We start from the raw sequence: 12,464 nt of genomic DNA, 5'->3' as shown, positions 1-12,464 counted from the left end.
CTGTTTAAAAGGTAAGATCTCATTCTTTACTGTCCCTCAGGAGGGAAAAGAGAGGAAAAGGGGATATCTAGGCGTGGGGAGTGAGGAGAGAGCCGTTGCTTGATTTCCTGGCAGTCTCACTGAAGCCTCGGTAGTGCTTTAATGAAATACTGTGTCTTGTATATCTCTATGAGGGTTAATTAGACCAGAGACTGGAATATGCATGTGCCATTAATTTGGTGGGAGGGGTAGGCCTATTGAGAGGGTCATCATGGTATCGAGAAGAGGGGGCTGGATCTGGAATTAAAAAGACCTGGATTCAGCTACTTACTAGCTGTGTGACCAGTCATAAAAAGGTGGACCTCATGCAGAATCAATTATGCTCTGCCTCTATTCATTCCATTCATGTATTCATAGCAATATTCAGTCCATCTAACAAAGTGCATAATCCTACTGCACCCTGTCAATCATAATTCTAATTGTATGAATTTTAAGGAGGAAGCCAATATAAAGTATTTGGTTGAATTTTTCTGGGCAAATTTACTAAATCTTTTTGAACCTCAGTTTCCTTACCTGTAAAATGAAAATGGATAATACCTTTCTGAATGGTTGTAAAGTTCAAATAAAAAATGTATAAAGTACTTTGTAATTTTTAGAGCATTATATAAATGCAAATTATTATTCTGTTATAACTGCATTTAGCTGATTATCAAAGTTCTCTTCCTGAGTCATAAGCCATAGAGTAAAGCTAAACTGAAGGTAGCTGCCAGTGCTTCATACCAAATCCTATGTTAATTAATAGTTGAAAGCTGAATTAAGACTTTTGGGACATACCATGTATTACATTGCTCTTAAAATCAGGAAGATTAAATTTGAACCCAGGACTATAATGTGTTAGCTGATGGCATTGTACAAATTGCCCAACTACTTTAAATTTCCTTTTCCTCATCTGTAAAACAGAATCAAAATATTTCCCAGAACTGGAAAAATCTTACATATCAAGTAGATTAGAAGTGTCAAGCACATGACCAGGCCTCATTGCAGTCTGCAACACCTAGGGTGCTGCCTGAAAGAGATTAAAATGTGATTGGGAAATATTTTGCAAAATAAATACAAATACAATATAAATAATGTTAATATGTGATTTTCTAAATCAACTAGCTGTGAAGCGATCCCTATGGAGGAATTAGTGGCTTGCCTTTCTATTTGAGTTTTACAACCCTGGCCTAGATCAGTCTCTTTATTGATGAAAATAAGGAAAGCACAGCACAGAGTTGTTAAAAAAAAAAAATTGTACAAATTTATGCAAGTTGTAAGTTAAAGTCAATACTTCGAACTTTAGAACACAAAACTTTTGTATCCAAATCTACTTTTCTTTCTATAAAACCACATTCATCTCTTCTCTGAATTGTTGAGAATTTCAAGAAATAAAAATAATGATAATAAATGCTCATTACATTACATTCTTTCTACATGTTTATTGAATTAATAATAACAAAACAATTAGGATCTATAGAGTGTTTTAAGGTTTACAAAGTGCTTTACAAATATGTCTTTTCATCCTTTCAAAAATACTACTTGGCAGGTGCTATTATTTCCATTTTACAGATGAACTAATTAAGGCAGAGAGAAGTTAAGTGACTTGCCCAGTATCACTCAGTTAGCAAGTGTCTGAGGCTACTGAGTTCATCTTTATTATAGATTATTATTATATATTATATATTGTTTCAATACTGATCATCACTGATTTTTCTGTCACTATATAATGATGGTTTAGAATTCTCTGAATCTGTGATAAATTCTGAAATGCATTTGGAAAATGCAAATTATCGTATGAGATGATATATGAGAAAGGCAAATACAAACTTCTGTTCTTTCTGTTTTTCAGTTGAAAGTAAAGATATCAATTCAATATTGCAACATTAATAATCATAGAACTATTTCCTCAAAACATGGTAAAATTTGGACATCATTCTCACATAGGAGTAAGCAAATATAGCCTGTGTGCCAAATCTGCCTCGTTGCTTGGGTTTGCATGCCTGGCACACAAAATTGGTTTTTTACAATTTTTTAAATGCTGAGCCCAATCTAGTCCAATCCCATTATTATTCAAATTACTTAAGGCCAAGAGAAATTATGTGGCCTGCCCAAGGTTGCATAACCAGCTACTGATAGAATGAGAATTGGAACCTAGGCTCTTGATACCTAGTCATGTGCTCCTTTCAGCAGATGATGTCATAGCATGTGAAGGAACCACATACTAGAATAAGAAGCAATTAAAATAATTAGAGCCTTACATTGATTCACCATCAGCTTTCTAGGCCTGAGAGGTCACTGCATTAGTCAATAGAAACACTTGATCCTGGTGCTGTAAATTTAATATACAGGATAACATACAAAATCAATATTCCAATTGTATATTGGGAGGCTGTTTTATTGGCCATTTGTCCTCAGGATCCTTTGTTCTCAGCTGTTTCCATTTCAGAAATGAAAATACAGATGAGATTAGTTAAGATTCCAGTAACTCACCATGGTGCTGCCTACTGGTCTCAGTGCTGTGTGGATTCAAGGAATTGTGAGGGATCTCAGAGGTCACAGAATCCAGCCCATGAACAAACACCAAAGCCTGCGCTGCCTGTACAAGGTTCTGGAAAAGTGATGACCCAGCATCTCCTCAGAGACTTCCAGGGAAGGGAATTCACACACTTTCAAGAAAGCCCATTTTATTTGGGGATGGCTTAGAAATAGTCAGAATGTTTCTTCTGCCTCTAGTCTTTCCTCACTTCAGTGCCCACTCAGCTATTAAAATGGCCTTCCAAAAGGGCAAGTCTCACCATGTCACTTCCTTATTTAATAAAGTCCAGCGGTTCTCTTTGCCTCCAGGATCAAGTATAAAATCCCATGATTTTTAAAGTCCTTCATACTCCTGCTTATCTTTCCAGTCTTCTTAGATCTTATTCTTCTCCACATAGTCTATAATTAAGTGACTCTGGCATCCTTGCTGGTTTTTGCATAACTCATTTCATCTGCTGACTGTGCATTTTTATTGGCTGGAACCCAGGCGGGCAGTTCTCTCCTTAATAACCTCTGTCTTCTGGCTTCTCTAGATTCCTTAGAGTCTCAGTTAAATATCACTTTCTTCAGGAAGCTTTGCCTAGGTCTTGGTAATATTATTTTTTTATTTGTAATTATTCAATATATGCTGTATATTTATCTTGTTTAAACATAAATGTTTGAATGTTGTCTCGTTAGCTAATTTTTTCCCTTCTTGTACTTGGGCCTAGTATATAAGTATATGTTTTTATATGTGTGTGTATATATAAACATATCTATTAAGTTTGCGTTTAAATATATATATATATATATTCTTGCATCTATATTACATGTATGTATATGCTGATAAAAAGCATACGTACACATATAAGAAAGGGAACCAACGTAGACTATATGCTACATTTTACATTTATTCTGTTTGACTTTCCTCTTCCTTGATTTAGTCCATGATTTCAATCTATCAAAACCTTTTTGAATCTTGATGTTATTTAGAAAGTGACCATTTACCCCCATGCTACATGTCCTCTGCACATTTGGAAAAAGTGCCTTTTTTTATATCCAGTGTTTCTGATAAAGGCCTCATTTCTAAAATATATAGAGAATTGACTTAAATACTACAAGCCATTCCCAAGTTGATAAATGGTCAAAGGATATGAACAGGTAATTTTCAGATGAAGAAATTAAAGCTATTTCTAGTCATATGAAAAAAAAATGCTCTAAATCTCTATTGATTAGAAAAATGAAAAGTAAGATTACTCTGAGGTAACACTTCACATCCCCCATACTGGCTAAGATAACAGGAAAAGCTATTGATATATGTCGGAAGGGCTATGGGACAACTGGGACACTAATACATTGTTGGTGAAGTTGTGGAGTGATCCAACCATTCTGGAGAGCAATTTGGAACTATGCTCAAAGGGCTATCAATCACACTGTGCATACCCTTTGATCCAGCAGTGTCTGTATTGGGTCTGTATCCCAAAGAGATCATAAAAAAGGGAAAAGGACTTTGTGTGCAAAAATGTTTGTGGCAGCCCTTTTTGTAGTGGCCAGAAACTGGATGACGCATGAGTTGGAGAATAACTGAATGCAATGGAATATTATTGTTCTATATGAGCAGGCCTGGAAAGACTTATGTAAACTGGTGCTAAGTGAAGTGAGTAGAACCAAGAGAATATTGTACACAGCAACAACAAGGTTATGTGATGATCAGTTCTGGTGTACATGGCTCTTTTCAACAATGAGGTGATTCAAGGCAGTTCCAATAAGCTTGTGACGGAGAGAGCCCTCTGCACATCCAGGGAGAGAACTATGGAGATTGAATGTGGATCAAAGCATAGTATTTTCACTTTTTTTTAGTGGCAGTGGTATGTTTGTTTGCTTGTTTTTTCTCATGTTTTTCCCCTTTTGATCTGATTTTTCTTGTGCAGCATAACAAATATAAAAATATGTTTAGAAAAATTGTACTTGTTTAACTCATAGCGAATTACTTGCTCTCTAGGGGAGGGGAGGAGGAGGGAGGAAAAAGTGAGCACAAGATTTTACAAAGGTGAATGTTGAAAACTATCTTTGCATGTTATTTGGAAAAATAAAATGCTATTATTATTATTATTATTTAAAAATAAAATAAGATAGAAAGGGGAAAAAGGGAAAACAGTGCTATTTTTGTCTTCAAATAAGTGATTGAAATGTAGAAGAGATTAATACAAAAATAGTTTCCTGAGGAACTCTACTTAAGGGTTTTTATTCAGATTTTCTATATAAATAGAAGGAGATTTTTACAGTACAAAAATTAATAAAAATTCACTTTTACTTATTATTATATAAATATTGATTAAGTATCTTATGTTATGGTAATGATGATGATAGCTAACATTTATATAGCACTGAGTATGTACTATGATATATCTTGGCATTTTTTCAAATATCTTCTATCATTGATTTTCATGGCAACTCAGGGAAACTGGTGCTATTATTATTTTTAATAAAATTTTTCCCATTTTATAGTTGAGGAATTATAGTTATAGAGGCAGAGGTTAAGTAACTTGAGAGGTCATGTAAGGGTGAAATTTGAACTCAGCTCTTCCTGACTCCCCACCCAAGATTGTTATACCTCTGAGCTATCTTGTGTGAGGCTCTATGGTGAGGACTGGGGATCAAAGGGAATAAAACACATCAATAGGAAAACATAATCACAATCCATAGTAATATATTTGGAGAACATAGGGCAGATGACGTGCGATTTCATTACAGCTAACTCTCAGCATAGTTATTCCCACCATGGATTCAGATTAATAACTAGTTTTAAACAGCCCCTTAGACAGTTTCTTGGGACATCATGTACCCATAGCTGACTTGCCCATAATGATGTAAGTGATGTGTGACAAGAAAAATTTGAGCCTTCATCTTCCTGAGTTCTTGATTTCATATGGCATGTTACCTCTTACGTAGTGAGAGCAATTAATGCTTTGTGCTAAATAAGTTGTATGGACAATGATTTTATAAGCATTCAAAGAGGAAAAAATGTTTGTGAACTAATGTGGTCTGGAAAAGCTTAACACAAGCTGAGTGTTGAAGTAAGATTTAAATTGTGAGAATACTTATAGTAAAATGTATAGATATTAAGCTAAAATAATGCTAATTGTGAAATATTTCTGAGTGTTTCAATTCAATAGCCCAATAATCAATGATTTAGATCCTAATACTTGTGAGGAAGGTCTGTGCTTAGTTTTGTGTTAATTGATCTAGTGAAGGTGAAAAAAAGAATCCTGCCAAGAGTCCTTATACATTTAGTCACAAAAAGACTAAAATACATGTTCTTGAACTCCATTATTTGAAGTTCCCTTTATCATTAAGTTCGTAAATCCTTTTGCTTATTCCTACAAATAGCAAGCCAAGAAATGTTTGATGAAGAGACTGTGTATTATGTTGGGCATTTAAGTAAAAAATGAAAATGTATAAGAAAATATTGTTCAAATGAATTAACACATGTCAAGCACTTTGTAAACCTTAAAGTTCAAATAAATGCTCCCTATTATAATTCCTAAATAAAGTTATTTTATATATTTTTTCAAGGATGTACAAGTGGTGGTATTCTCTTACAAATAATGATTAAGCAGAGTCATATGTACCACAGTGATACTTGTACTTTAATCACAGCCCAGCTACCTCACAAATCTAATGCCATTGAATCCACAAGAGGTCTGCTCAAAGGAGGATAAATGACATTGTAACCCCTTTCACCCCCAACATACACATGCTTCTAGAAAAATCAATCCTTAAAATATATTTCCTATTTATGACAGGTCAATAATATCATCTTTGTATATAAAATACAACTTCGAGTCAGATTTTTTTAGGGTTTTCTTGGCAAAAATAATGAAGTGGTTTGCAGTTGCCTTTTTAGCTCATTTTACAAATAAGTAAACCGAGGTAAACAATGTTAAGTGACTTGCCCAGAGTCACACAGTAAATATCTGAGGCTGGATTTGAACTTGTCTTCCTGACTGTAGACCCAGGTCCATTACATCAATCAGCTGATCTTCAATATAAAATTAATAAACCTGTTTGCCTGTAGTCCTGTATGGGAGCTAGTCATGGAGTCAGGAGAAGATGGGTCCAAGTCCCGCCTCTGCCACATACTTACTGGCTGTTTGAATCTTGAAAAGTTACTTAAACTTTTAGTAACCTGGACAAGTCTAACAAAATATATGAAGATGCCAATCTGCATGTGTACAAATTCCTCACTGAACAGTCCTTAAATCAGTGTTCCAGCACTCCTTGCATCACACTACAGCTCCGCAGCTGGGGTCTAGTCTGCTGGTGATGAATAAGCCATTCCAAACTACACTAGTCCTAGGATTAGACATACAACCATTTTCCAGGTTTGCACCTGGGCTCTGGAACTTGATAGGACGTGTCATCATTAGCACAGGCATTGTCTTTGAGAGCCTCCACAGCATAAAGAAGCAGCTATGGAGGACCTCAGGGGAGAATTATATAATTGGAATGAAAATAATGCAGGCATTTAAAATGCAATCGAGTTGAATTGTTTAGAAAATGGAAAACAGGAAAACAAATTTAGTTGAGTTAAAGTAACAGCTATCTATTTTCCAACAGCTGAAGCAGGCATCTTATCCTGGTCAGGGAGTCCTTCCTTGAGTTGCTTCTAAATTATTTTTACTTGATAGCAATCTTAAAGAGTGGCTTGGTGATATAGTGGGTAGAGTGTAGGGCCTTGAATCAGGAAGATGTGAGTGAAAATGTAGCCTCAAGATAATTAATAACTGTGTGACCCTGGGCAAGGCACTTAACCCTTCATGTATCAATTTTCTCATCTGTAAAATGAGCTGGAGAAAGAAATAACATAGGACTCCAGTATCTTTGCCAAAAATAAAAAAATCAAAAAGACGCCAAAAAAGAGTCAGATATGACTGAAACCACTGAACAACCAAATCATCTTAGAGGACGTGGACTTGTACCAAAAAAGGGTGCTGAAACATTGAATGTTAAAGTTGAAATGACTTGGAGCAAGATCAGTATCACATTAGCTGGCTATGTGATAATGGTCAAATTGGTCCCCTCTCTCTGAGTCTCCATTTCCCCTAGAATATGAAAACTGGACAAAAAATACAATACTTCATTTTTTTCCATAGCATTTTTGGGCTTGTAAAAAGTTTTATTATCTGATTTGATACAACAGTTTTGTAATGTAGGAGCTATTATTAGCCCCATTTTACAGATAAGGTAAATGACATTCAGTATCTAGTCCAGAGTCACAAACTACAAAGTTTGAATAATTTGAAGTCAGATCTTCATTAAGTCCAATTTCCTGTCCACTACTATACCACAATGTGTCAAGAGATAGTCATTAGGATCTTTGGGGTTTGTTGTTGTTTGTTTATTTGTTTTTTGTCTTGTTTTATTTTTAGCACTTGATTTTTTGAAAGAATAAATTTTTTAAAAAATGCAATTTTTTGATGAGAAAATAACAACTCACTTTTATATAATCTTTTTAAAATTTACAAAACATTCTGCATGCATATATCATTAGATTCTCATAACAGCTTTTTGAATAATATACTTTAGATGATAATTTCCTTTTTCACAGAAGAAACAAAATCTGAATTACATATTCATTGTATTCAACCCCAGATAATTTACTCTAAGTATCTATACACATAAAATGAAATAAGGATTATATATGTATGTATACATACTCATATAACATAGATATGTATACATACAAATATTTATATAAGTATATAATTTCAAGAAGTAATTTTGCCTAGCTTGAATTATTAGTGAACCATTTTGATAATTCATTCACAAGAAACATGTTTATCTTTTATCTAAATATTTTTCAGCAATTATTTTTATACTACCTTCTTCCCCACATTACTTCTTAATAATGGTTTAAAAATCTCTAATGTGCTATGTAGATATGACATAGCCTAAATAGTGATATTGTGAAGGAGAACCACTATATATTTGTGTTTTTTGTATTGATAAAATTAAGAAAACAAGATAATAGCTTCCAAATGATAGATGTTTGTAGAGATTATTAGACAAAGTAAAATATACAACTCCTACCTTCAGCTGCAAACAAATCAAAATTAAAAAAAAAAAACTCTTGGAGATTATTGAGTTCATATAATTCCTAGTTTCTTTTCTAATCCATCCAGCTATCTGTACTCAGTTCATTTGTTGTTATTATTATCAATTGCTTTAATGATTACACAAACCGTGTCAACATAAAGATAATAGAACCAAAGGAAAAAAGCTAGTACAATTCATCAATTTTTTATGGAAAAAAAAAAAAACCAATAGCACATTTCTATAGTATTTTATAGTTTACAAAGTACTTTATTCACAACGAGGATAACTAATACAAACACTTGCATTGTTTCCATTTTGCAGATCAGAACATTGAGGCTTAGGGAATATAATTATCAGAACCAGAACTCAAACCTGAGTCCTCTCCTTCTACTAGATTGCCTATGTTCATAGTAATTTTAAGGGCTATCAAGTCCTCAGTTTAAAATTGTTCATTAAAAAAGCACTAGGCTGGGAACTGAGCAATTCCCACAATTTAAATCTCTCAATTCCTTGCTCATTGTTAGCATTATCTTAAGGTAAAATAATCTAATTTTGTTTAGTTTTTTTAAATGATTATCACCTAACATAAGAAACATTACTTCCTTTTTCTCCCAAACTATAACAGTTCTCATTTTATTAAACTGCCAAATATATATGTAAAATAACATCTGTGTGAAGTCATTGGTGAAAAATTTCTACCTGTTTTGATCACAAGTTGTCATCTCCAGTGTCATCTGACAAAGTATTTGAATGCCTGTTTCAGATTTAGTGCTTGAAACCTCAGGATGGGGCTTTTCTCGAGGTACCGTACAGTAGTCTTGACAGCTTCAGACAAAGTGTCTATTTGGCAACACGTTCTTGAAATCTGCTAAAAGTTTAGTGATTAATTTCATCCCATCCAAATTCTGTTTGCCAATTTGAACTATCAAGGTTCTTTTTTTTTCTCCAATGTAGACTCATTTTTTGATTTTTATCGAGTACCTTCTTTCACCCAATGTGAATTATTCTGAATGAATTATGAATGATGTAGTATACAAGAATTTGACCACCTACTCATCCACAATGTGCCAATAACCATTTTATATTGTGTTGTCGACAAGCCAAAATAAGCTTAGATTTTATTGACAAACAATGTGTAACATTATTGAAGTGTGTTAATCCTAATTAATGTTGGGGTTTTAAAGTTGGACATAGAAGACTCTTTTGAGTAACTTGGCTTAAAAAAAAAAACTGTCCAATTTTCCCATTCTTTCCATTTTAATATCTGCTTATATTATGGCATTTTAGAAAAGACAACATAGATCTATTTGTCCTCAAAAATAATGTGAATCGTCATTCTAAATGCCATTAGAAGCTAATGGATCTTTTTTTTTTTAAATGATGATAAAGGGTAAATTTTCTCATAGCAGTTTTCTTCATCTTTCAGACTTAAATTTCTTATTGGAATCACATATATTTATTTATATGTCTTATGCTTTAATAGATTATATATTCCTTGAATTTGAGAACCATATAATTTTTTTTCATTTTTGTGGCCTGAATTTTAGAATAATTTTTTGTAGTTACTCAACAAAGTTTTGTTAAATTAAGTTTAGTTAAAAATGGACAAAATGTAAGGAACAAGAAATATTCTAAGTTATTAACTTATTACAAAGTTATAGAGGACATTTAGAATATATGAAAAATTATTCTTCACAGAGAGGACTTTTTTAAAATTGAAGACAGAAATTACTTTTCTTTGACACTTTTATGGATCTGTAAATTCATTGGCATGAGTATTCATTGTACTAATACAGATTGCAAATTATCCAATGTAATTCTTGTTCATGTTCCTCTATAGGACCATCTTGTCTGTTCAAGTCCTTTTTTTGATTCTTTTAAAATTTTTGGGACTTCCGGTTCAATATTTGGCCTGTTATTTCTCACTCTCACCAAATGACTGACTCTTTTCCTTTCTATTACTATATATCTTTGAGGATTTCTTTTATCCCATTTCTAATACACAAATCCTTTTAGGATATTTAAATAAATTACTGCCTATTGGCAAAAATGTTTATAAAAATAATTTGCATACAATGTAACTGTAGCCTAATTAAGATGAAAAATTATGATGTCTGGCTTTGGCAGCCTTTCCATGTTAATTCTACATTCTCCTTTTGTAGCTAATTTTATCTTAGTTTATCTCCCACAGATGATTTTTTTCATTTAGGGTACCAATTATGTACCTCTTATGATAGATTTCATTTGTGTCTGACCAATAGCCATGGTACATTTTAGTAATGGTGGATTCATTTTCATAATTATCCCCTACATGGGGAATTATGTTGCAGACTTTGCTATCACAAATCTCTTACAATGGAAACTTGGTCATCTTTTATAGTTCTTACTTTGCTTGTTTCTGGACATCAAGAAAAAAAAAATCTACCCGAAAGATTATGTGTAACTTTTTTTTCACTTGTCCATTCACAGATGTCATCCACACTGTGGGACCCATAGCCAGGGGTCACATCAATGATTCCCATAAAGAAGACCTTGCAAATTGCTACAAATCTTCTCTGAAGTTGGCAAAAGAAAATAACATCAGATCAATTGTAAGTACAATACATTATATTTTTCTTACTGTTAATCTCTGTCATTTGAAAACAGATTTCATAAAAAAAGATGATATAAACCTATTTCCAAAAATTCCAGCAAATAATTTTAAGGATTTCAGTAGGTCATTAATACTTCTTCCTAATGTATTTCAAAAAGTTTATATGACATGAATATGACAATAATTATGAGTAGTAAGAAATTTCTCTTTCCTCTTTGACAACTTTTGAACAGAAAATATGAAGAAATACAGACTGCTAATGAAAAGGATAAGAAAGAAAAGAATTAAAGAGAAAGTATTTCTTATCTAGCCTTTCTCTTGTAGATACATTAAACAATTCATGGCTTAAAGCTTAAAAGGATTTCAGAGCTTGTTGAGTCTAGCCTCTCATTTTACTGATAACCTAAGACCAATAGAATTTATATGTCTTTCATAAGATCACACAAGTTGTAATGGACAGAGAAAGGATTTGGATCCAGGTCTTCTGATTCCAAATCTTGTGGTTTTTTCCTTTTACTATGCTATTTTTTGGTCCATTTGTTCGAATTCACTTAAAGAAAAATCAGCCCCAATTCTGTTTTTTTAAATGTTAAATTGGTAATTTATAGTTTTAGTTACTGTAGTTAAGTAAAAGCCCTAGTCCTCTCATGGTCCAGCAGGTTCTCAGAGTGTTGAGAGCTGAAAAAACATTGAGTGATTCTATGTAGCTTCCTAGGCAAGGATCAGTCCTAACTGACTTGTTAGATGGATGTCACCAGTTCTAAAAAATGCCTCTTGGGGAGAAATTATATATGATTTTACTTAATACCCTGTCCAATGCCCAACTATCCATTTTGTTTCAAAATATTACTGGGAAGGGAGCATTATAAAAAATGATTGTATAATTCACAAACACCTTAAATTATTTCATATAGATTATATGTTGGAATCCTTACTAACTGCTAAGTAATTAGAGTTGATCTAATCTTACAAGAAGTTGTTTTGGCCAGAACCTGAATGTAACAATTATATCCTTGATAAAACTGAAGAACAAAAAGATCCCTATATGCTTAATTTTTTAGATTTAGGTAACTGGTTTTAAAAAAGTTTAGATTACTTAAAAATTCAGAGCCAAATTTTTTTTTTACTTGTATTGTAAGGATTATTATTGTTCCTTGGTCTTATAAACTTGAAACCAAGCCAGAAGTTTCTGTTGAAGTCACAAGTTTGATGAACATTGTACTCTATATAGGTGATTTTC

General features: G+C 33.0%; 1 protein-coding gene across 3 annotated transcripts in view; it reads left to right on the top strand.

The window, feature by feature from the left end:
- Nucleotides 1–12,464, top strand: part of MACROD2 (mono-ADP ribosylhydrolase 2) — a 2,209,416-nt gene that overhangs the window by 1,197,356 nt on the left and 999,596 nt on the right. For all 3 annotated transcript variants that reach the window (XM_051975902.1, XM_051975903.1, XM_051975901.1), the window contains exon 6: nt 11,101–11,222. In XM_051975902.1, coding sequence (XP_051831862.1) covers nt 11,101–11,222 — 122 coding nt within the window. The remainder of the gene's footprint in view (nt 1–11,100; nt 11,223–12,464) is intronic.

This window comes from Antechinus flavipes, chromosome 2 (genome assembly GCF_016432865.1).
Source record: "Antechinus flavipes isolate AdamAnt ecotype Samford, QLD, Australia chromosome 2, AdamAnt_v2, whole genome shotgun sequence".
Lineage (NCBI taxonomy): Eukaryota > Metazoa > Chordata > Mammalia > Dasyuromorphia > Dasyuridae > Antechinus > Antechinus flavipes.
This window is presented reverse-complemented; position numbering and strand designations above follow the sequence as displayed.